The 23008-nt window shown below is 45.4% G+C and overlaps 1 protein-coding gene across 10 annotated transcripts in view; it reads left to right on the top strand.

Moving 5' to 3' along the window:
* Window positions 1–23008, top strand: part of SPTAN1 (spectrin alpha, non-erythrocytic 1) — an 80410-nt gene that overhangs the window by 26798 nt on the left and 30604 nt on the right. For 7 of the 10 annotated variants that reach the window (XM_063635752.1, XM_055270837.2, XM_055270834.2 and 4 more), the window contains exons 10-27: window positions 1174–1275; window positions 2426–2563; window positions 3308–3418; window positions 4004–4081; window positions 4219–4374; window positions 4598–4802; window positions 5312–5493; window positions 5801–6044; window positions 6240–6362; window positions 7260–7477; window positions 9167–9259; window positions 11001–11135; window positions 13659–13807; window positions 15162–15221; window positions 16350–16548; window positions 20813–20917; window positions 21369–21392; window positions 22470–22505. In XM_063635752.1, coding sequence (XP_063491822.1) covers window positions 1174–1275; window positions 2426–2563; window positions 3308–3418; window positions 4004–4081; window positions 4219–4374; window positions 4598–4802; window positions 5312–5493; window positions 5801–6044; window positions 6240–6362; window positions 7260–7477; window positions 9167–9259; window positions 11001–11135; window positions 13659–13807; window positions 15162–15221; window positions 16350–16548; window positions 20813–20917; window positions 21369–21392; window positions 22470–22505 — 2358 coding nt within the window. The remainder of the gene's footprint in view (window positions 1–1173; window positions 1276–2425; window positions 2564–3307; window positions 3419–4003; window positions 4082–4218; window positions 4375–4597; window positions 4803–5311; window positions 5494–5800; window positions 6045–6239; window positions 6363–7259; window positions 7478–9166; window positions 9260–11000; window positions 11136–13658; window positions 13808–15161; window positions 15222–16349; window positions 16549–20812; window positions 20918–21368; window positions 21393–22469; window positions 22506–23008) is intronic. The other 3 variants (XM_055270840.2, XM_055270839.2, XM_055270835.2) reach the window with 1 other exon arrangement.

Here is a 23008-nt window from a genome sequence, read left to right as displayed (position 1 = left end):
AGTGTCAAGAGGTTCACTGTGGTCCATAAAAGCAAACAGACAAGCTCTGGCGAGATAGAAGTGCTACTACTTGGCACATTGATCCTTTGTGATGTAAAAAGTATTTGTTGGGCCGGGCACAGTGGCTCATGTCTATAATCCCAGCACTTTGGAAGGCCGAGGCGGGTGGATCATGAGGTCAAGAGATCAAGACCATCCACGCCAACATGGTGAAACCCCATCTCTACTAAAAATATAACAATTAGCTGGGCATGGTGGCACGTGCCTGTAGTCCCAGCTATTCAGGAGTCTGAGGCAGGAGAATCGCTTGAACCCAGGAGGCGGAGGTTGCAGTGAGCCAAGATCGCACCATTCCACTCCCGTCCGGACAACGAGAGTGTTTCACTCTGTCTCAAAAAAAAAAAAAAAAAACCTTCTGAGAGGTTTTAATGTGCTAGATACAAAATCAGTATACTGAAAGTCAAACATGTTTCTCTACACTAGCAACAGAAACATAATTTTTAAAAATACTACTTAGTAGAGCAGAAAATATAAAGTACTCAGGAATAAATCTAACAAAAGTGTGTAAGACATTTGTGGAGAAAACTATAAAACGTTGTTAAAAGGCATTAAATAAAAACTGAATAGATAGAATGATTTATCTAGTGCACAGATGGAATGATCTTTTGTGAAGGTATAAATTCCCACCAGGATATATACAGTTAATGCAGTTCTAGTCAAGTGCTCAGCAGGTATATGTGTGTGTGTGTGTTTCTTTTTGCAATGAGATAAGCTGATTCCAAAACTGATTTGGAAAAAAAAAATTCAAGAAATGCTGAGACAGTGTTGAAGATCGTAGTGGGGCCAGGGAGGGACTCACCCTACCAGGTTCTATAAAATCATAGTAAACAAGTCCATTTGGCACAAAGAAGACAGACCCATCTGAATGTGGAACCTTGACAAATGACAGGTGACCTGAAAAGCCATTTGGAAAAGGACTTCATCAGTGAGTGATACTCTCACATTTGATGACCTAGACTGATTATGTATTAGGAAATCTGGCCTAATCTTTCATTTTGTTTCTCATTTTAGATGTCATAGTCTGGCTTATAATGCTTATGTAAAATTCAACACCTTATTTTTATTTTGTAAGATGCTGGGCATAAATCATGGCTTTGTTTTTTTCTCCTGTAGGGTGAAATTGATGCCCATGAAGACAGCTTCAAATCTGCAGATGAATCTGGTCAGGCACTGCTTGGTGCTGGTCACTATGCCTCAGATGAAGTGAGGGAGAAGGTAAGAGAAGAGAAATGGAGCTTTTGAGGAGCAAATTACATCTTTCACTAAGTCTCTGAAAGCTGTTATTCATCCTTAAATATCCAGACGTCGCATTTACCATGATATGTGAGAAACTTTCCTTTCTCTGCAGAGGTTTAAAAAGAAGGTATATGTATAGTGTGCTGATTTCCTGAAAGACAGTCCTCCTTATTTGGGGCATGTGTGGCACGTTTCCTACTTGCAGGGACTTTCTGTAGGGAGCTGAGTCTTGCATTAGGAGTTGGAGCAAAGAGGAAACAAATTTTTACAAAATGATACATAGGCCGGGTGTGGTGTGACCCCAGCACTTTCAGAGGCCAAGGCAGGAGGATTGCTTGAGGCCAGGAATGGGAGACCAGCCTGAACAACATAGTGAGACCCCATCTCGACAAAAAATTAATAAATTAGCCAGACATGGTGGCACGTTCCTATAGTCCTAGCTACTCGAGAGGATTGCTTGAACCCAGGAGTTCAAGGTTACAATGAATTATGATTTGCACCACTGCACTCTGGCTTGAGTGACAGAGTGAGACCCTTTCTCTAAAAAAAAAAAAAAAAAGTATATATATACACACACACACATATATGTATACAAGCTTTGAAGTATCTTGGAGTATAAAATTGCTTAGGAACATTAGATAAATAATGATTTATATATTTTTTAGTATTTACATAGAGTAGAAGAAGATATTCCAAAGACTTGTCATTAGTAGCTTCGGAGCCTAAAGTCTAGGGGGTTTCTGAATTTATTTTCCATATGTTATGGAGCAGCCACTCAGTTGACATTTCTCAGTGGAGAGTCCCTACTCCATTTATGCTCCATTAAACTCCATTTATACTGCCTCACTTTTAAATGGATCCCCTATTTCTTCTACCTGGGAGTTTACTATTTTTACCTAGTCATTTGTGATCATGTGGCAATAAATTAATTCTAGATTAATTAAAACAGGCCATCCCTTTTATATTGAACATGCACATACAAGTGAATGTTGTTTTTCCCCTTTTGCAAATCGGAAAAAAGGCCTGAAGATTAGCACTAGGATTAGGAATTCCAGGGTAGCTGTTCTGTCTGCCTCGGAGGCATTGGGGCTGACCTCATCTCCCTGACCATGTCTCCTATGCCCCCAAGCTGACCGTCCTTTCCGAGGAGAGAGCGGCGCTGCTGGAGCTGTGGGAGCTGCGCAGGCAGCAGTACGAGCAGTGCATGGACCTGCAGCTCTTCTACCGGGACACTGAGCAGGTGGACAACTGGATGAGCAAGCAGGAGGTAATCTGTGAGCAAAGCCTTGCCAGTGGTGGGAGAAGAAGGGCCTGTGTTTTGTCTCCTCGGGTAGTGTGCTTGTTTTGTTTTAGGACATCAGTACCATGTTAGTTCTGAATCCATTGAAGAGGGAGAATTGAGCAAGCGTCTCTCAGCTCTGCTGGCATCTCTCCCTGCTGAGATTGCAAGGCCTTCAGAAAAGGCCCCAGCTTTTCAGATTAGTGTGACGTAAAATGTTTTATTAAAGAGATTTTTTTCTTAGAAGTTAGCATTGCCGGGTGCAGTGGCTCTCTCCTGTAATCCTAGCACTTTGGGAGGCTGAGATGGGAGTATCCCTTGAGCCCAGGAGCTCAAGGCTGGAGCAAGCTATGATCATACTACCGCACTCTAGCCTGTGCAACAGACCGAGACCCTGTCTCACAAAAAAAAAAAAAAAAAAAAACAACAACAACAACAACAACAACAAAAAAAAACCTTAGCATTATGTAACATCTAAATCTAATAGAAGCAACAAAAGCTATGTAAGAGAAGTTTCAGTAGAATGTGGAACAAGGATTTCATGATATGGCTGGATTGATTTTAAGAAAATCCAAAAGGACTTTAGACTTCCTAGAAGAGATCTTAGAAGTTTAACAGCCATAAAATCTCCTTCCTTCTTTTTGTGTTTTGACCAAAATACCCTTTGCTTCACAGTCTTAGAAGATCAAAGGAATAGGACATTATTCTGAACACTTTGTTTCCTTTGGCAAGGCGTTCCTGTTGAATGAAGACTTGGGAGATTCCTTGGATAGTGTGGAAGCGCTTCTTAAGAAGCATGAAGACTTTGAGAAATCCCTTAGTGCCCAGGAGGAAAAGATTACAGTAAGACCCCTTCTTGTCAGTGCCTTCAAATGACCCTTACAGTAAGCCAGAGTCTTTTTCCCTGGAAGGATTCCAAACAGATTTGATGAAAGATTCATATGCAAAGGACTCCTGTGGGTGTTTAAACTTTCACAAGGATGACATGCTATCTCGTTGAAGACATAATACAACTTTATCGAAAAATGATTTACTTAATGGAAACCTCCAAACTTCTTTAAGTTTGTACCTTTCATTAAAAGTAGGTCAGGGTTAATATTAAGAGGTACTCTTCCCATTGAAAATACATCTTAGAAATAAGAATTTGGAAAGCTGTTAACCTGTATTTGACCCCTGCTAGGAGATCGTGCCACAACTAATGTCTCCAGTCTTGAATGGAGGTAGAGCAGTCTTACGATATCTGACTGATAACATCAAGCAAAATCTCAAAAGTTATGAGAAAAATGTCATCACCAACCTTTGGGTGAAAACCTTGACCTATGTTAAAGTTTGGTGTGTTTTATGATCTGTTCAGCAGTTACTTTTCTCTAGAGGCCAAGCTAGGGACTAGTGTGCTTACCAGTGAAGAACTCTTATCTTCCTTCCTAGGCATTAGATGAATTTGCAACGAAGCTAATTCAGAACAACCACTATGCAATGGAAGATGTGGCCACTCGCCGAGATGCTGTAAGTTTGTAGGTTCTTCATGCTCCTCCCTTTTGGTATGCAAATGTCTCTTCTAAGATGTTCCAGTTAAGTCTCTTCAACTGGACATCCCTTTGGGAGTAAACACTAGAGACTCACAGGGGATCTTTGTCTTTCAGCTGTTGAGCCGCCGCAATGCCCTTCACGAGAGAGCCATGCGTCGCCGGGCCCAGCTAGCTGATTCTTTCCACTTGCAGCAGTTTTTCCGTGATTCTGATGAGCTCAAGAGTTGGGTCAATGAGAAGATGAAAACTGCCACAGATGAAGCTTATAAAGTAATGTACTGTTAGTGTTGCCATGTAGCACTCGATTAGTAAGCTAAACATAGCTCTCACAAATAAATTGTAGCTAAAGGACGAAATAAGGGATTCCAAAAACCGCACTACTTAATGTAAGCCAGCTGTTTTATACATTCCTCCATAAAGATAAGTATGAAGGTAATGCAAGGGAACGTGACGTTCTCAGGTACAAGATAGAACCCCCTTCTTTTATTGGCAGGATCCATCCAACCTACAAGGAAAAGTACAGAAGCATCAGGCTTTCGAGGCTGAGCTCTCAGCAAACCAGAGCCGAATTGATGCCTTGGAGAAAGCTGGCCAAAAGCTGATTGATGTCAACCACTATGCCAAGGATGAAGTAGCAGCTCGTATGAATGAGGTGATCAGTTTGTGGAAGAAACTGCTAGAGGCCACTGAACTGAAAGGTAAGAGAAGATGTTCCACTGGATTGTGACATGCATGTTTGGGGAACTAAATACCCCTTTCTATTAAGTATTTTAGGGACATATACCCCCCAAGAAAGGTGAGGTGGATGACTTTGGCGTTAGGGATAATTTCCTGTGTAGGAATTACTTGGCTTAAGTTCTTGATAGTAATTTGGTAAATGTGGTTGAGCATACTGGTTGGTGAGGGAGTCTGAGTGAGAAGGTACTGAATTGGGCCTCATTGCTGAAAATCAAAGTTCAGCTGAGAGCCAAGGGCATTTACTAATTCTCCAGTGTCCTTATATCTCAAGGGGGTTAGAATGCTTCCAGTTCAACCTTGAGAAGGTAGAGCAGAGGCTGCAATTGATATTCTCTTTCCCTTTGTGACATAAGTGAAGGAATAAAATTCTGACCTGTATAGTCCTTTACTAAGATACTACTGTTCATGGGCAGTGTTGGCAGAAGGGTAATGCTAAGCAGTACAAAATTAAACTTGCTTCCTTCCGTAGGAATAAAGCTTCGTGAAGCCAACCAGCAACAGCAATTTAATCGCAATGTTGAGGATATTGAATTGTGGCTATATGAAGTAGAAGGTCACTTGGCTTCGGATGATTACGGCAAAGATCTTACCAATGTGCAGAACCTCCAGAAGAAACATGCCCTGCTAGAGGCAGATGTGGCTGCTCACCAGGTAGTGTGAACTGGGGGCTGTGGTTGGGCAAGTGAATGCAGAAACCATAGGAGGGAGGAAAAGCCAGTAATTTCAGACTAAATGAGTTTTGGGAGGGATGAAATGTGTTGATTTTCTTAGATCACTCTGTGCTGCATGTGCTTCTGCTCAGATTAAATATCATCCCTTAGAGCTTTCTAGGAGCCCCAGATGAAGGAAGGAGATAGCAGAAAGAATCCTCTCAGGAGTGGGAAAAAGACCTTATCAATTTTTCTTTGTATAAAACCACACCCAAAGTAAAGTCAGCTCTGTCCTTTCACATTCCCAGGACCGAATTGATGGCATCACCATTCAGGCCCGCCAGTTCCAAGATGCTGGCCATTTTGATGCAGAAAACATCAAGAAGAAACAGGAAGCCCTCGTGGCTCGCTATGAGGCGCTCAAGGAGCCCATGGTTGCCCGGAAGCAGAAGCTGGCCGATTCTCTGCGGTTGCAGCAGCTCTTCCGGGATGTTGAGGATGAGGAGACGTGGATTCGAGAGAAAGAGCCCATTGCTGCATCTACCAACAGAGGTCAGTCTGCTTCCCTCAGGTAGGAATCAACTTGGGAAAGGCTGTGCTATTGTAGCATAAAGGGGATGCACGTCAGGATGTGCAGGGTCGAATTTAAATTATTGAACTGGAACCATGATGGTAGCTAAGAATGACAAATCAGTGCTGACTTTTCTCTCCATGGTTGGATAACTGGGGAGTGGTGTCTGCTTTCAGGTAAGGATTTGATTGGGGTCCAGAATCTGCTAAAGAAACATCAAGCCTTACAAGCAGAAATTGCTGGACATGAACCACGCATCAAAGCAGTTACACAGAAGGGGAATGCCATGGTGGAGGAAGGTGAGTGATTGGTCTCAGTGACATGGCTTGGCGCTGCTCCTCATGTCTCCCTGTCTTGCCGAGGGCATGGCCATGTGGGCATCACAAACCAGGCTCTGGGGCTGAATACCATCCCCATTCTTTCCTAACTGTACGACCTGACCAGACCTTACCCTTTCTGAGCCTGAATTTCTTTTATTTTTTTGAGACGGGGTCTCACTCTGCCACCCAGGGTGGAGTGCAGTGGCACGGTGTCAGCTCACTGGAACCTCTGCTTCCTTAGTTCAAGCAGTTCTCCTGTCTCAGCCTCCCAGGTAGCTGGGACTACAGGCACACACCACCATACCCAGCTAATTTTTTATTTTTATTTTTGTATTTTTAATAGAGATGGGGTTCCACCATATTGGTCAGGCTGGTCATGAACTCCTGACCTCAGGTGATCCACCTGCTTCGGCCTCCCAGAGTGCTGGGATTACAGCCGTGAGCCACCACGCCCAGCTCTGAGCCTGAATTTCTTATCTGTGAAACAGGGATGACACCACCTCTCCTGACACAGTAGTGAGGAGTAAGTCAAACCAAGTAGGGAAAGAGCTGATAGAGTGCCTGCACGTGCCAGTCTCAGTAACTGAGCGCTACAGTGGTACCGTTACTAGTCTATGATACTATCACTAATGCCAACTTGCGATATCTGCTTCTTAGAGTCTAGATACAGGTCATGGTTTGAGGAGGCAAAAAAATGAAACAATCCATTAAAGGGTTATAACCTGAACCTCTCAAGAAAATTGGAATTATGAAAGGGCACAGTTCACCAAAACATAGTAATGAAAGTGCCGTGAACACACAGAAAAAACTTATTTTTGTCCTTGTGTGATGTGTCAACATAGTTTTTGTTACCCTCTTTCCCTACCCACCTTCCAGGCCATTTTGCTGCAGAGGATGTGAAGGCCAAGCTTCACGAGCTGAACCAAAAGTGGGAGGCACTGAAAGCCAAAGCCTCCCAGCGTCGGCAGGACCTGGAGGACTCTCTGCAGGCCCAGCAGTACTTTGCTGATGCTAACGAGGCCGAATCCTGGATGCGGGAGAAGGAACCCATTGTGGGCAGCACTGACTATGGCAAGGACGAAGACTCTGCTGAGGTAACCAGGCTTGGGAAGCGTCTCACCTGCCAGGGAAGTGGAACAGGGCTTGTACTGAGAAGGAAGTTAGGAGAAGTAGTGATGCGCAGGACCTGTGCATTACAATGATTGTTTTTTAAAATGTTTTGGAATCCATTTTTTACTTTTTTTTTTTTTTTTTTTGAGGCCGAGTCTCACTCTTGCCCAGGCTGGAATGCAATGGTACAATTGTAGCTCACTGCAGCCTCAAACTCCTGGGCTCAAGCGATCCTCCTGCCTCAGCCTCCCAAGTAGTTGGGACTATAGGCAGGTACCACTAGGCCTGGCTACACTTTTTAATTTTAATTTTATTTTTATTAGAGACAGGGTCTCACTATGTTGTCCCATCTGGTTTCAAACTCCTGGCTTCAAACAATCCTCCTGCCAAAGCCTCCTAAAATGCTGGGATGATAGGAATGAACCACCCCTCCTGGCCCGTTTTTCACTCTTTATTATGAAAATTTAATCATACCTAAAGGAGAGAGAAGATAACTTGTCACTGACCTTCAACTGTTAACATTTGTCAGCCTTGTTTCATCTATGTGAAACCATATGCGTGCTTACATACGTACTAACATACCAACATGCACACATACATATATACATACCTGCAAACATACCAGCATACACATGTACATACCAGTGTGCGCATGTACCCACATACCAACATGCACACATATATACATAGATGTACTTGGTTTTTTACTGGTTATCTGCTTTTTGACTAAAATTCTCAAATTTTATTCATAAAGGTCTAGGTATAGTTCCTGTACCTAGCTCTTACCAATCTTCACAAAAACTAGAATGAGTTGAATTTTTCCTTTTTTTTTTTTTTTTTTGAGACAGAGTCTCACTCTGTCATCCAGGTTGGAGTGCAGTGGCATGATCTCGGATAACTGCAACCTCCGCCTCCCGGGTTCAAGCGATTCTTCTGCCTCAGCCTCCTGAGTAGCTGGGATTACAGGCGCCCGCCACCACACCCAGCTAACTTTTTTTGTATTTTTAGTAGAGATGGGGTTTCACCACATTGGCCAGTTTGGTCTCGAACTCCTGACCTCAAGTGATCTGCCTGCCTCAGCCTCCCAAAGTGCTGGGATTACAGGCGTGAGGCACTGCACTCGTTCTGTCACTAAGGCTGGAGTACAGTGGCGCAATCACGACTCCCTACAGCCTTGACCTCCTGTGCTCAGCAGTCTTCCCGCCTCAGTCCCCTGAGTAGCTTGGACTACAGGCACACACCATCACATCTGGCTAATTTTTGTATTTTCTGTAGAGATGAGGTTTCAGTATGTTGCCCAGGCTGGTCTTGAACTCCTGGGCTCAAGCTATCTGCCTGCCTCAGCCTCCCAAGGTGCTGGGATTACAGGCATAAGCCACTGTGCCTAGACCAGGATGAGTAGGCTATAATCATAATATATATGATTGTCCCAAAAGATGGGAATCCTGAAAAACTTTGAAAATGATATTAGCACTGTAAGAAGGGCAGGAGGTGATTACATCATTGCGCAACTGAGAAAGGCTGTTGAGGCAGGATGGCAGGTTGGTGAGGCAGTGGAGGATGGGAGGCTTCAGCCCCTGGGCAGTGGAGGATGGGAGGCTTCAGCCCCTGCGCAGTGGAGGATGGGAGGCTTCAGCCCCTGTGCAGTGCTCCATGTGTGGTCTTGGTTTCAGGCTCTACTGAAGAAACACGAAGCTTTGATGTCAGATCTCAGTGCCTACGGCAGCAGCATCCAGGCTTTGCGAGAACAAGCACAGTCCTGCCGGGTAAACTTGTAACAGTTTATGGGTTACTGGAGGGAGGCCTTGAAGGACCCAGATACTGTCAGCAGGTGTTCCTATCATAGGCCCCATTTGACTCTGCTATTAACTCTGGTGAGACAAAGGTTTACAGAGTTTAAAATAAGATTTATTTATTTATTTAGAGACAGAGTCTCACTCCATCGCCTAGGCTGGAGTGCAATGGCACGACCTCGGCTCACTGCACCCTCTGCCTCCTGGGTTCAAGGGATTCTCCTGACTCAGCCTCTTGAGTAGCTGGGATTACAGGTGTTCACCACCATGCCCAGCTAAATTTTTTTTTTTTTTTTTGAGATGGAGTCTTGCTACAGTGCAGTGGCATGATCTTGGCTCACTGCAACATCTGCCTCCTGGGTTGAAGTAATTACCCTGCCTCAGCCTCCTAAGTAGCTGGGGTTACTGGTGCCCACCACCACGCCCAGCTAATTTTTGTATTTTTAGTAGAGATGGGGTTTCACCATGTTGGCCAGGCTGGTCTTGAATTCCTGACCTCATGATCCGCCCGCCTTGGCCTCCCAAAGTGCTGGGATTATAGGCATGAGCACCGCGCCCGGCCCTACTTTAAAATGAGATTTTTTATTATTTTTTTGTTTATTTATTTTTTTTGAGATGGAGTTTTGGAGTTTCATTCTTGTTGCCCAGGTTGAAGTGCAGTGGCCTGATTTTGGCTCACCACAACCTCCGCCTCCCAGGTTCAAGTGATTCTCCTGACTCATCCTCCCGAGTAGCTGGGATTACAGGCATGCACCACCATGCCTGGCTAGTTTTGTATTTTTTTTTTTTTTTTTTTTTTTTGAGACAGAGTCTCGCTCTGTCACCCAGGCTGGAGTGCAGTGGCGCGATCTCGGCTCACTGCAAGCTCCGCCTCCCGGGTTCACGCCATTCTCCTGCCTCAGCCTCTCCGAGTAGCTGGGACTACAGGCGCCCGCCACCACGCCCGGCTAATTTTTTTTGTATTTTTTTAGTAGAGACGGGGTTTCACCGTGGTCTCGATCTCCTGACCTCGTGATCCGCCCGCCTCGGCCTCCCAAAGTGCTGGGATTACAAGTGTGAGCCACCGCGCCTGGCCTAGTTTTGTATTTTTAGTAGAGATAGGGTTTCTCCATGTTGGTCAGGTTGGTCTCGAACTCCCGACCTCAGGTGATCTGCCTGCCTCAGCTTCCCAAAGTGCTGGGATTACAGGTATGAGCCACCATGCCCAGACAAAATGAGATTTTTTTTTTTTTTTTTTTTTGAGACAGAGTCTCGCTGTTGCCCAGGCTGGAGTGCAATGGCGCGATCTCGGCTCACTGCAGGCTCCGCCCCCCAGGGTTCACGCCATTCTCCTGCCTCAGCCTCCCGAGTAACTGGGACTACAGGCGCCCACCACCTCGCCCGGCTAATTTTTTGTATTTTTAGTAGAGACGGGGTTTCACTGTGTTAGCCAGGATGGTCTCGATCTCCTGACCTCGTGATCCGCCCGCCTCGGCCTCCCAAAGTGCTGGGATTACAGGCGTGAGCCACCGCGCCCAGCGATTTTTTTTAAAGATACCAAAAATTTAAAGTTCTTGGATCAGATTTTATTGGTAGCTTCAGTGAAGAATTCTCATGAGTGTATATTTGGTACATTTGGTACAGCTGGTGACATTTGAATCTGCTCTGTACTTAGATGACAGTGTGGACATGTTTTTACCATGTCTGCCCTTCCTCCCTTTCTTTGGATTTTTAGCAACAAGTGGCCCCCATGGATGATGAGACTGGGAAGGAGCTGGTCTTGGCTCTCTACGACTATCAGGAGAAGAGTCCCCGAGAGGTCACCATGAAGAAAGGAGATATCCTTACCTTACTCAACAGCACCAACAAGGCAAGGCACAGAGAGCGGCTGTGTGTTTGTTCCACGCTAGCACCTCCACGTATGCTCAGTTGGGTTTGTGTGGGTTGCATGTCTCCCTGAAATGAGAAGCCTTAGAATTCAAAGAGATAAGTTTCCTCACCAATCCCCCACGTGACATACATTTATGCAGTACTATGTATGATCAAGAAGTTAATCTGTCTTCTTGAATACCTGCAAGAAGCATAGATAATCACACTCAGAAGGATAGCTTATTTTCACCATTGAGTGTCTCTAGGTGGAATTTTTGTCCTTGACAAGCCAAAGTTTGCTCTCTGTATAACTTGGACCTGTTGGTTTTTTTTTTTTTTTTTTGAGACAGAGTCTTGCTCTGTCACCCAGGCTGGAGTGCAGTGGCGCAATCTCAGCTCACTGCAAGCTCCACCTCCTGGGTTCACACCATTCTCCTGCCTCAGCCTCCTGAGTAGCTGGGACTACAGGCACGCCCACCACCATGCCTGGCTAATTTTTTGTATTTCTAGTAGAGATGGGGTTTCACCGTGGTCTCCATCTCCTGACCTCGTGATCCGCCTGCCTTGGCCTCCCAAAGTGCTGGGATTACAGGCATGAGCCACTGCTTCCGGCCTTTTTTTTTTTGAGACAGTGTCTTGCTCTGTCACCCAGGTTGGAGTGCAGTGGCGCAATCTCGGCTCACTGCAAGCTCCGCCTCCCAGGTTCACGCCATTCTCCTGCCTTAGCCTCCCGAGTAGCTGGGACTACAGGTGCCCACCACCACGCCCTGCTAATTTTTTGTATTTTTAGTAGAGATGGGGTTTCACGGTGTTAGCCAGGATGGTCTCTATCTCCTGACCTCGTGATCTGCCCACCTCAGCCTACTAAAGTGCTGGAATTATAGGCATGAGCCACCACACCCGGCTGACCTGTTGGTTCTTACTCCAGACTGCAAGCTACATCTCAGCCCAGCAGATCATTGAAGACAGCTGTGACCTCACCCCACAGGCTTTGTCTTCTCTAGGCTAAATAATGAAAATAATAAATCCATCCTGGTCCACCAGCCTTTCTTCCCTAACACACTCTGAATTGACAGTGGCCTTTGAAGCATCCACAGATTGATCCTGAAAGAGGCCTGCCTTCTGTTTTAGTTAAGGCTGGAGAAATGTCCTTGGCCATTTTTAAGAGCCAATTTGTTCCCATTCCCACACCTTATTTATCCTTGTCATGATAATTTGCGGAAACCTGTGATTCTTATCTTTCTATTGATTCTATTTTAAACCTAAACCAACTTGTGGTCTAACTTTGGTTTATTCAAGAACAGCATTGCCCAGTAGAACTTTCTGTGATGGTGGAAATGTAAGGTGTCTGTGCTGCCTCTGCAGTAACTACTAGCTACGTGTGATAGTAAGCCCTTAAAATATGGCTAGTACAACTGGGTGTTTTATTTAATTGAATTATAACTCAATGAAGTCGGGCATGGTGGCTCACGCCTGTAATCCCAGCACTTTGGGAGGCCTAGACAGGAGGATCGCTTGAGCCCAGGAGTTCGAGACCAACCTGGGGCACATAGCGAGACCTCATCTCTATTTATATTAATCAAAAAAAAAAAAAAAAAAAAAAAAGGCCAGGCATGGTGGTTCACGCCTGTAATCTCAGCACTTTGGGAGGCTGAGGTGGGTGGATCATGTGGTCAGGAGATCGAGACCATCCTGGCCAACATGGTGAAAACCCGTGTCTACTAAAATACAAAAAATTAGCTGGGCGTGGTGGCGTGCGCCTGTAGTCCCAGCTACTCGGGAGGCTGAGGCAGGGGAATCGCTTAAACCCAGGAGGCAGAGGTTGCAATGAGCCAAGATCATGCCATTGCACTCCAGCCTGGCAATGGAGCAAGACTCTGTCTCAAAAAAAAAAGAGTTCTAACTCAATGAAAGTTAAGTGGGCAAATGTGTCTGGTGGCTATAGTGTTAGATGGCACAGCTCTGGAGCATCTAAGCAGAGAGAAGGCTGGCTTTGGTGGCAGGCAGCATTGCACTTCTGCCTGTGACCCTCGGCAGGTGTGGCAGGTGAGGAAGGGACTGAATTATCAAACCTCATGTAAAGTGACTTTAATATCGTTTTGGACCTCTTTTTTTTTTTTTTTTTTTGAGACAGAGTCTCGCTCTGATGCCCAGGCTGGAGTGCAGTGGCGCGATCTCGGCTCACTGCAAGCTCTGCCTCCTGGGTTCACGCCATTCTCCTGCTTCAGCCTCCCAAGTAGCTGGGATTACAGGTGCCCGCTACCACGCCCGGCTAATTTTTTTTGTATTTTTTTTAGTAGAGACGGGGTTTCACTGTGTTGGCCAGAATAGTCTCGATCTCCTGACCTCGTAATCCACCCACCTCGGCCTCCCAAAGTGCTGGGATTACAGGCGTGAGCCACTGCGGCCGGCCGTTTTGGACCTCTTAAAACAACGCTCTGGTGTGTGTGCACACACATGACCTCCTTGGATTCTCCCTCTCAGAGAAGGAATTTACTTTCAGTTCTCCCTCATTTTTCCTTAGGATTGGTGGAAAGTGGAAGTGAACGATCGTCAGGGTTTTGTGCCAGCTGCTTACGTGAAGAAATTGGACCCCGCCCAGTCAGCGTCCCGGGAGAATCTCCTGGAGGAGCAAGGCAGCATAGCACTGCGGCAGGAGCAGATTGACAATCAGTAAGGATGCCACCGGGGACCGCAAGGGCTAGGCGTCCCATAGGCATACTCTGTTCCACATGGGCCGAAGCTTAGGTGTATCCTGAGGCTCCTGGAGCCCACCTGCACGCCTCCTGCTGTCTCCACCCCACTTTGAGCCCACAGACCTCCCTGTGTGGGTCTCAAACCCCTGACTGATGACTTACATTGCTTTGGTTTTTTTCCACCAGTGTTCATGAGTTTTTCCTAACGAATTTTTCTAATCATTGCCATTTGTCTTTTGGTTCGAGATGCTTTTTGAAATTGGATTTTCAGGTATTCTACGCCCCTACAGCTCTGTCCACTTTGAAAAGCTGCTTTCAGAGCTTCTCTTTCTGGCATAGCTTTGAGTTCTGAGAATGGAATTTTGTAATGAAATGGCTCTGTCCTCTTTCCTCTATCTGAGCCCCCATATTGCCCTGTGTCCCTCCTTTAGGGTATTTCTGACTCCACTAGTGGAATCAGCAGTTTTGGACACTTGGGAAATATCCAGGAAATGCATTCCCACTAGAGTTTGAGTAGAATAGTGGAATTTTTGGGCTCCAGTGACCCTCAGTAAGATCAGAGTTATTTGTCCACTTACAGATTCTGTTACTATAGAGATAAGAACGGGAGGTTTTGGTTTGTTTGTTTTGTTTTTTTTTTTTTTTTTTTTTTTTGAGACAGAGTCTCGCTCTGTCATCCAGGCTAGAGTGCAGTGGTGCGATCTTGGCTTACTGAAACCTCTGCCTCCTGGGTTCAAGTGATTCTCCTGCCTCGGCCTCCCAAGTAGCTGGGACTGCTGGCACGTGTATTTTTTTATTTTTAGTTGAGATGGGGTTTCACTAGTTGGCCAGGCTGGTCTCAAACTCCTGACCTCGTGATCCGCCCGCCTTGGCCTCCCAAAGTGCTGGGATTACAGGCATGAGCCACCATGCCTGGCCTTGGTTTGTATTCTTACCAGTAGTCTGGGTCATAAATATAAGAGGAAAAAGTAGATCAAATACATGGCTAAATTGCCTATTAGCACTCAGTAAAATTTCTTTCTAAGGGTAGTCCAGTCTGTTCCCTGACCTTGCTCTGTGAAGTTACCAGTGTTTTCAGTACAGGAAAATCTGCCTTAAGCATGGCAGACCTGCCAGGAAAATGAAGGTGAACTAACCCTCTAATTTTCCTGCTATTTCTTTACTGTCATTTCACTCATGACTTAGACTGCTCCTTAGAGCTGTTGAATGACTCCATAGTTTCCCAACATTAAGCATCCACCATCATGGCACCAGTCGGAGCTGCTGCCTTTCATCCCTGTGGATTAATCCCACTAATTTGTGCATGCTTTTGCTGTGCCCCCTCTGTGCAGGACACGCATAACTAAGGAGGCCGGCAGTGTATCTCTGCGTATGAAGCAGGTGGAAGAACTGTGAGTAGGCTGAGAGTCTTACAGAGCACCAATGTCCACTGCTACCCTGTCCATTATCCCTCTGCCACTTCTCTTGAAGGCCTTTGTCCATCCAGAAAGTGAGGTGGTGGGAGGAACTGCCTGTCTGTGCAGCAGCTTTGGCTCACAAGGGAAGAGGTTGCGGTGCAGCTGTGTCGGTTGATGACTGCTTATCTCACTGGTTGCTTCCATGTGCAGCTGTGTGTTCAGAGTGGTGTTGGTTCCCCCTCCTGTTGGTTTTTGTGGTGGACCAGCCACTATCAGCAACAAACCTGAAGGCCTGTTCTATAGTTTTCCTTAGTAGGAAGGAAATCATATGCTTCTCTTAAAGTGCTCTGATTCTTGGTAACTCATTGCTTTTTTATTTCACTTTGGGACACTTAGATTTGATGGTGATTCTAGTTTTTTTTAACTTTTAGTTTTTTATTGTTTGTTGTTTTCGTGTTCAAAGATAGTATTTCAGCCTTTTGTATTTTAGTTCCCGAGGGTTAGAATATTCCTTGATTCTTAAGAAATCTTTCAAGTAACAGAATGGCACAGATACTCAGTACTGTGCCTGATTTTCCTTCTGAACTTGCCAAAACTTTCTGAGAGCTGAATGTATCATTTTAGAAATGTCCTACTAATATGGAGATAAAACATCCTATATGAGGATATTTTAAAGCTCAGTGTACCTTCCCCCACCTCACCCCAGCCTGGGGCTATTCAGAGAATTATAAAAGACAAAAAAACCCTCTGTATACATTCTGCCCAGCAAATTCATTTCATCTCTCCACGTAGTTGCATGAACCCTATGTTACTGTGCTAAGCGCTTGGTTTCAGTCACTTGTGATTGTGTTGTTATAAGTGCAGAATTGGCCTGGGGATAAGTGTGCCTGGCTGTTCTAGCACCTAGTTGTGAACAGTATAGTGTGCGCATATCTCTCAGGCTGTGGCGTGGGTACTTGGGATCCTCGTCTTCATCTGATAACTCTGTTACTAGGGCATCATCATTACAAACTCGTAGCCTGGAATCCACATCTTGGTGACACCTCGTGGTTTGCCTTTTTGTTAGCATCTACAGCTAACTGCCTTCCTTGTCCCTCTTGTCACCCTCTTGAATTCCATCAGATATCATTCTCTGCTGGAACTGGGTGAGAAGCGTAAAGGCATGTTGGAGAAGAGTTGTAAGAAGTTTATGTTGTTCCGTGAAGCGAATGAACTACAGCAATGGATCAATGAGAAGGAAGCCGCTCTGACAAGTGAGGAGGTCGGCGCAGACTTGGAGCAGGTTGAGGTGCTCCAGAAGAAGTTTGATGACTTCCAGAAGGTATGGGCAGTCTTAGGGCTCAGCTGAAAATTTGTTTAAAGATTTGAGTCCCTTGATTTTTTTTTTTTTTTTTTTGAGATGGATTCTCGCTATCGTCCAAGCTGGAGTGCAGTGGTATGACTTTGGCTCACTGCAACCTCTGCCTCCTGGGTTCAAGCGATTCCCATGCCTCAGCCTCCCAAGTAGCTGGGATTGCAGGTGCCTGCCACCATGTCCGGCTAATTTTTGTATTTTTAGTGGAGACAGTGTTTCGCCATGTTGGCCAGGTTGGCCTCGAACTCCTAACTTCAGATGATCCACCCGCCTCAGCCTCCCAAAGTGCTGGGATTATAGGCATGAGCTTCTGTGCCCGGCCAGAGTCTCTTGATTTCTGACTGCAAATTACTGGAATGCAAATTACATAGATTATATTCCATCATCTATGTAGCTTTTTTTTTTTTTTCCAATTTTTTTTTTTCCTTTAGAGACAGAGTCTCTCTTTGGTCGCCCAGGCTGGAGTGCAATGGCACAATCTCAGCTCACTGCAACCTCCTCCTCCCAGGTTCAAGCAGTTCTCCTGTCACAGCCTCCCGAGTAGCTCGCCACCATGCCCGGCTAGTTTTTATATTTTTAGTAGAGACGAGGTTTCACCATATTGGTCAGGCTGGTCTCAAACTGCTGACCTCAGGTGATCTGCCTGCCTTGGCCTCTCAAAGTGGTGGGATTACAGGTGTGAGCCGTCGCACCTGGCCTCAGTTTTTTTTTTTTTTCAAGACAGTCTCACTCTATCACCCAGGCTAGAGTGCAGTGGCTCCATTTCAGCTCACTGCAACTTCTGCCTCCCAGGCTCAAGTGATTCTCATGCCTCAGCCACCGAGTAGCTGGGATTACAGGTACGCGCGACCACGTCTGGCAAATTTTTATATTTTTAGTACAGCTTGGATTTTGCCATGTTGGCCAGCCTGGTCTTGCACTCCTGGCCTCAAGTGATCTGCCCACCTCAGCTTCCCAAAGTGCTGGGATTACAGGCATGAGCTACCACGCCTGGCCTGTGTAGCTATTTTTAAAAGACTTTAATTGAAACCTTTTTGGACGAGTTTAGTTTTAAGGAAAGATATGCTATGTTCTCTACATGTTGTTCTAAGAACTTTTTTCTAAGCCTATACTACAACAGATGTGAAAGTACTCTTTTTTTTTTTAATTGGGGTAAATTCACAAAGCTAGGCATTTTAAAGTGTACAATTCAGTGGTATTTAGTACATTCACAATGTTATGCAGCCACCACCTCTAGTTCCAAAACATTTGTGTCACTTCAGAAGAAAACCACATATCCTTTAAGCATTCATTTGCCATTCTCCCTAACCCCAGTGGCCCACGCAGCCACTCCTCTGCTGCTTGCCTCCAGATTTACCTATTCTGAACATTTATATAAATGGAATCACGTTATGTGACTTTTTGTGACTGGCTTCTTTTGTTTATATTTTCTTTCTTTTATTTATTTTTGAGACAAGGTATCATTCTTTTTTTTTTTTTTTTTTTTTTTTTGAGACGGAGTCTCGCTCTGTCACCCAGGCTGGAGTGCGGTGGCGCGATCTCGGCTCACTGCAAGCTCCGCCTCCCAGGTTCACGCCATTCTCCTGCCTCAGCCTCTCTGAGTAGCTGGGACTACAGGCGCCCGCCACCACGCCCGGCTAATTTTTTGTATTTTTTTTAGTAGAGACGGGGTTTCACCATGGTCTCGATCTCCTGACCTCGTGATCCGCCCGCCTCGGCCTCCCAAAGTGCTGGGATTACAAGCGTGAGCCACCGCGCCCGGCCGAGACAAGGTATCATTCTGTTGCCCAGGCTGGAGTGCAGTGGCCCAGTCTCGGCTTACTGCAGCCTCTGCTTCCTGAGCTCAAGTGATACTCCTGCCTCAGCCTCCTGAGTAGCTGGGACTATAGGTATGCACCACTATGCTCAGCTAATTTTTGTATTTTTTGTAGAGACAAGGTTTCGCCATGTTGCCCAGTCTGGTCTCGAACTCCTGAGCTCAGGCCATCTGCCCAGCTTGCCCTTCCAAAGTGCTGGGATTACAGGTGTGAGCCACCGCACCCGGCCCATAATGTTTTCCAGGTTCATCCTTTTTGTGGCACATACTGGTACTCCATTCCTTTTTATTGCTGAATAATATTTCACTGTTTGATACACTACACATTGTTTTTGGTTTTTGTTGTTTTGTTTTGTTTTGTTTTGTTTTCTGAGACAGAGTCTCGCTCTGTCACCCAGGCTGGAGTGCAGTGGCGCAATCTCGGCTCACTGCAACCTCCACCTCCCAGGTTCACGCCATTCTCCTGCCTCAGCCTCCTGAGTAGCTGGGACTACAGGCGCCCGCCACCACGCCTGGCTAATTTTTTGTATTTTTAGTAGAGATGGGGTTTCACCGTGTTAGCCAGGATGGTCTCGATCTCCTGACCTTGTGATCCACCCGCCTCAGCCTCCCAAAGTGCTGGGATTACAGGCGTGAGCCACCGTGCCTGGCCTGATATACTACACATTGTTTATCCATTCCACCACGTAAAAGGATTCTTACAACAAATTAAAATGAGGAGGGAGAGCTTCTTTCTCCTATAGTAACTGTGCATTAAAATTTTATCTTGTTTTTATTTATTTTTTAGAGATAGGGTCTCACTCTCTCACACAAGGTAGAGTGCAGTGGGATGATCATAGCTCACTGTAACCTTGAACTCCTGTGCTCAAGTGATCCTCCCACCTCAGCCACCCGCGTGGCTGGGACTATGGACATAGGCTACCACATCCATTATTATAATTGAAAAAATTTTTCTGGCGTGGCCCAGTGGTGCACACCTGTAATCCCAACATGGCGAAAACCCATCTCTGCTGAAAATACAAAAATTAGCTGGGCGTGGTAGCACCTGCCTGTAGTCTCAGCTACTCAGGAGGCTGAGGCACAAAGGTCGCTTGAACCCGGGAGGGGGAGGTTGCAGTGAGCCGTGATCACGCCACTGCACTCCAGTCTGGGCAACAGAGTGAGACTGAGTCTCATTAGAGAGAAAAAATTAAAAAAGAAAAAAAATTTTTCTGTAGAGATAGGGGTCTGGTTATGTTGCCCCCAGCTGGTCTTGAACTCCTTAAGCAATCCTCCTGCTTTGGCCTCCCATAGTCCTAGGATTAAAGGTGTGAGCCACCACACCTGGTCTCATCACATTTTTAAAACCAAAAAGAGGTTTTAAAAAAGTCTCTATTTGATAAAAATATTTGCTGGGCATAGTGGTGTGTGCCTGTAGTCCAAGCTACTCAGAAGATTGAGGTAGGAGGACTGCTTGAGCCTGGGAAGTAGAGGCTGCAGTGAACCATGATTGTAATACTCCACTCCAGCCTGGGTGACAGCGAGACCCTGTCTCCAAAAAAAATAAAAAACGAAAAAACTACAGTTAATGAAGTAAATTTGAGTCCAATAATTATCTGAGGACTGGGAAAACCAATCCATAGGGATACCTGTTGAACAGATCCTTATAGCTTTTTTTGTTTTGTTTTGTTTTTGTTTTGTTTTGAGACAGAGTCTTGCTCTGCTGCCCAGGATGGAGTGCAGTGGTGCGATTTTGGCTCACAGCAACCTCTGCCCCACCCCGGGTTCAAGCAATTCTCCTGCCTCAACCTCCTGAATAGCTGGGATTCCCGGCGCCTGCCACTGCGCCCAGCTAATTTTTGTATTTTTAGTAGAGACAGAGTTTCACTATCTTGGCCTGGCTGGTCTTGAACTCCTGACCTCGTGATCCACCCACCTCGGCCTCCCAGTGTTGGGATTACAGGCGTGAGCCACTGCACCCGGCCTGTTTTGTTTTGTTTTGTTTTTGAGATGGAGTTTTGCTCTTGTTGCCCAGGCTGGAGTGCAATGGCACAATCTCAGCTCACTGCAACCTCTGCCTACCAGGTTCAAGCGATTCTCCTGACTCAGCCTCCTGAGTAGCTGGGATTACAGGCATGGGCCCCCACACCCAGCTGATTTTGTATTTTTAGTAGGGACAGGGTTTCTCCATGTTGGTTAGGCTGGTCTCGAACTCCCGACCTCAGGTGATCCGCCTGCCTCGGCCTCCCAAAGTGCTGGGATTACAGGCATGAGCCACCGTGCCCAGCCATAGCTTATTTTTTTAATCTCTTTTTTTTTTTTGGTAGGCCCTTGTAGAAGAATCCTTAAAAGTTTCAAGCCATAGTTTGTGACTATGTCTCCTTTGACTTTGGCTTGCTATTTTGGGTTTTAGTTATTATGGCTTTTGCTTTAAAGGACCTGAAGGCCAATGAGTCACGGTTGAAGGACATTAACAAGGTAGCTGAAGACCTGGAGTCTGAAGGTCTCATGGCAGAGGAGGTGCAGGCTGTGCAACAACAGGTAGGTGTCTCCATCTTGGAGTGAGGCTCTGTTGCTGTAAGGATGCAGCTTTGTTCCTCCTGTGTCTGTCACTGCCCAACAAGCAGTGTTTCATAACACAGAATTGTGACTTGGCTGTAGGTCAGGTCCTCTATTTGACCAAAACCATTTTGATTAACTTCTTTATACCAATATCCCTCACTTTCATTTGGTTTGGGGGGGGCTCCTGTCTTCTCTGTAAGCTCATTAAATATTTAATGTTTATATAGGCATTAACTAATGGTAATTTCATAAGTTCCTCAAAGAAAAGGTTTATATATAAATACTTGAAGCTCTGCTGGACATTTGGACTGGCATTTCCATTTGTCTTTTTGGAATTCTCTCCTGTGTTTCCAGGTTTGGCCATAATGAATATTCTTGAGAGATGTGCATTTCTTCTAATAATAAAACTGATTTCTCTCTCTCCTTGTAGGAGGTGTATGGCATGATGCCCAGGGTAAGTTTCGGGTGCTGCACGTGGATCTTGAACATAAAAAGGACTTAAATCTTGGGAAGAATATCAAGCCAAGAACTTCATCAGAATTGCTGTTCCTGAACCTCAGATGCGTTTTGTGTGTAAAGATTTGTGGGAAACATCAAAAACTGATATCTCTTTTTTTTTGAGACGGAGTCTCACTCTGTCACCCAGGCTGGAGTGCAGTGGTGTGATCTTGGCTCACTGCAACCTCCACCTCCCAGGTTCAAGCGATTCTCCCGTCTCAGCTTCCTGAGTAGCTGGGATTCCAGGCATGTGGCACCACACCCAGCTAATTTTTGTATTTTTAGTAGAGACGAGGTTTCACCACGTTGTCCAGGCTGGTCTTGAACTCCCAACCTCAGGTGATCCGCCCACCTTAGCTTCCCAGAGTGCTGGGATTACAGATGTGAGCCACCACGCCTGGCCCAGAAATTGATTTCTATTTGCCATTCTCCAAAAGACAAAAAAGGTTGTTTTGTTTTGTTTTGTTTTGTTTTTAAGAGATAGGGTCTTGCTTTGTTGCCCATACTGGAGGTCAGTGGTTTTTCACAGCTGCAGTTATAGCCTACTGCAGCCTCGAACTCCTGGCCTCAAGCAATCCTCCCACCTCAGCCTCCCACGTATCTAGGACAACAGGCATGCAACACAAAGCGCAGCTCTGGGAAAAAAAAAAAAAAAAAAGTCTTTGTCTCTTCAGTTTTCTAAAACTTTTTCTATGGCTATCTTTAGGTTTGTTTATTACCCCTTTGCAGACAATCTTATGAGTACAACATAAAGAAAAGTTGGTGGTTTTCTTATTAAATTTCTTTATTCTGTCCATTTCTTGTACTGGATAAAAAATTGGAATTTTTCTCTCCTGTTGTTGGCTTAATTTTTCTTAACCAGCCTTGTAGTTTGTTACCAGCCAAACTATGGAGGGAAAATGCTGTTTTGGTTAATGTTTTAATAGCTGGGATCTCCCCTGGGGGAAACTAGAGTCATTAGCTGGAAAGGCCAGGTGCTTTGTTGTTTCATGGTCAATTGCTTGGCTGCCTAAATTCCTCTTCCTTTGAATAGGATGAAACTGATTCCAAGACAGCCTCACCGTGGAAGGTAAGAACGCCTTTGCAAATTATTGTTTTCAAGAGTTTTGCGAGATCATGAAATATGTCCTTTCCTGGTGTGCCTTTCTCTGAATATTCAGCTTGTCTTAAGTCTTTAGTCATTTCTGGACTTGCTTGGGCTGGTGTCTTTCCGAATCTGTTAACTCTTAAAATGTGATGCTTAATATACAAAAGCAGAGTGTCTTTGTCAAATGCTCAGTACAGTTAGGTTGCATTGATTACCCGTGTTGGTGCCGGATATGCTGCGGCAGGGAGCTCTGTCGTTGGCAGGGTCCCACCAGTAAGAGGCGGTCCAAAGGGAAATGACGTGAACATGAGAACAACTGCACATGTAAAGGAGGGCAGGCCTTCATTCACCATCTGCCTGGCCTCTTTATCCTGTGGCCTAAGAAAGGCTTCAGAGATGCCCAATACAGAGATGTAAAGAGAGGAATGAGATGTTTCCCCATTACAGTAGACATTTTTCTGGACAAATCTGGGTGTGAATGTGGC

The sequence above is a fragment of the Symphalangus syndactylus genome, chromosome 3 (assembly GCF_028878055.3).
Source record: "Symphalangus syndactylus isolate Jambi chromosome 3, NHGRI_mSymSyn1-v2.1_pri, whole genome shotgun sequence".
Taxonomy (NCBI): Eukaryota; Metazoa; Chordata; class Mammalia; order Primates; family Hylobatidae; genus Symphalangus; species Symphalangus syndactylus.
The sequence above is the reverse complement of the archived record's forward strand: the minus strand, read 5'-3'. Positions and strand labels throughout refer to the sequence as shown.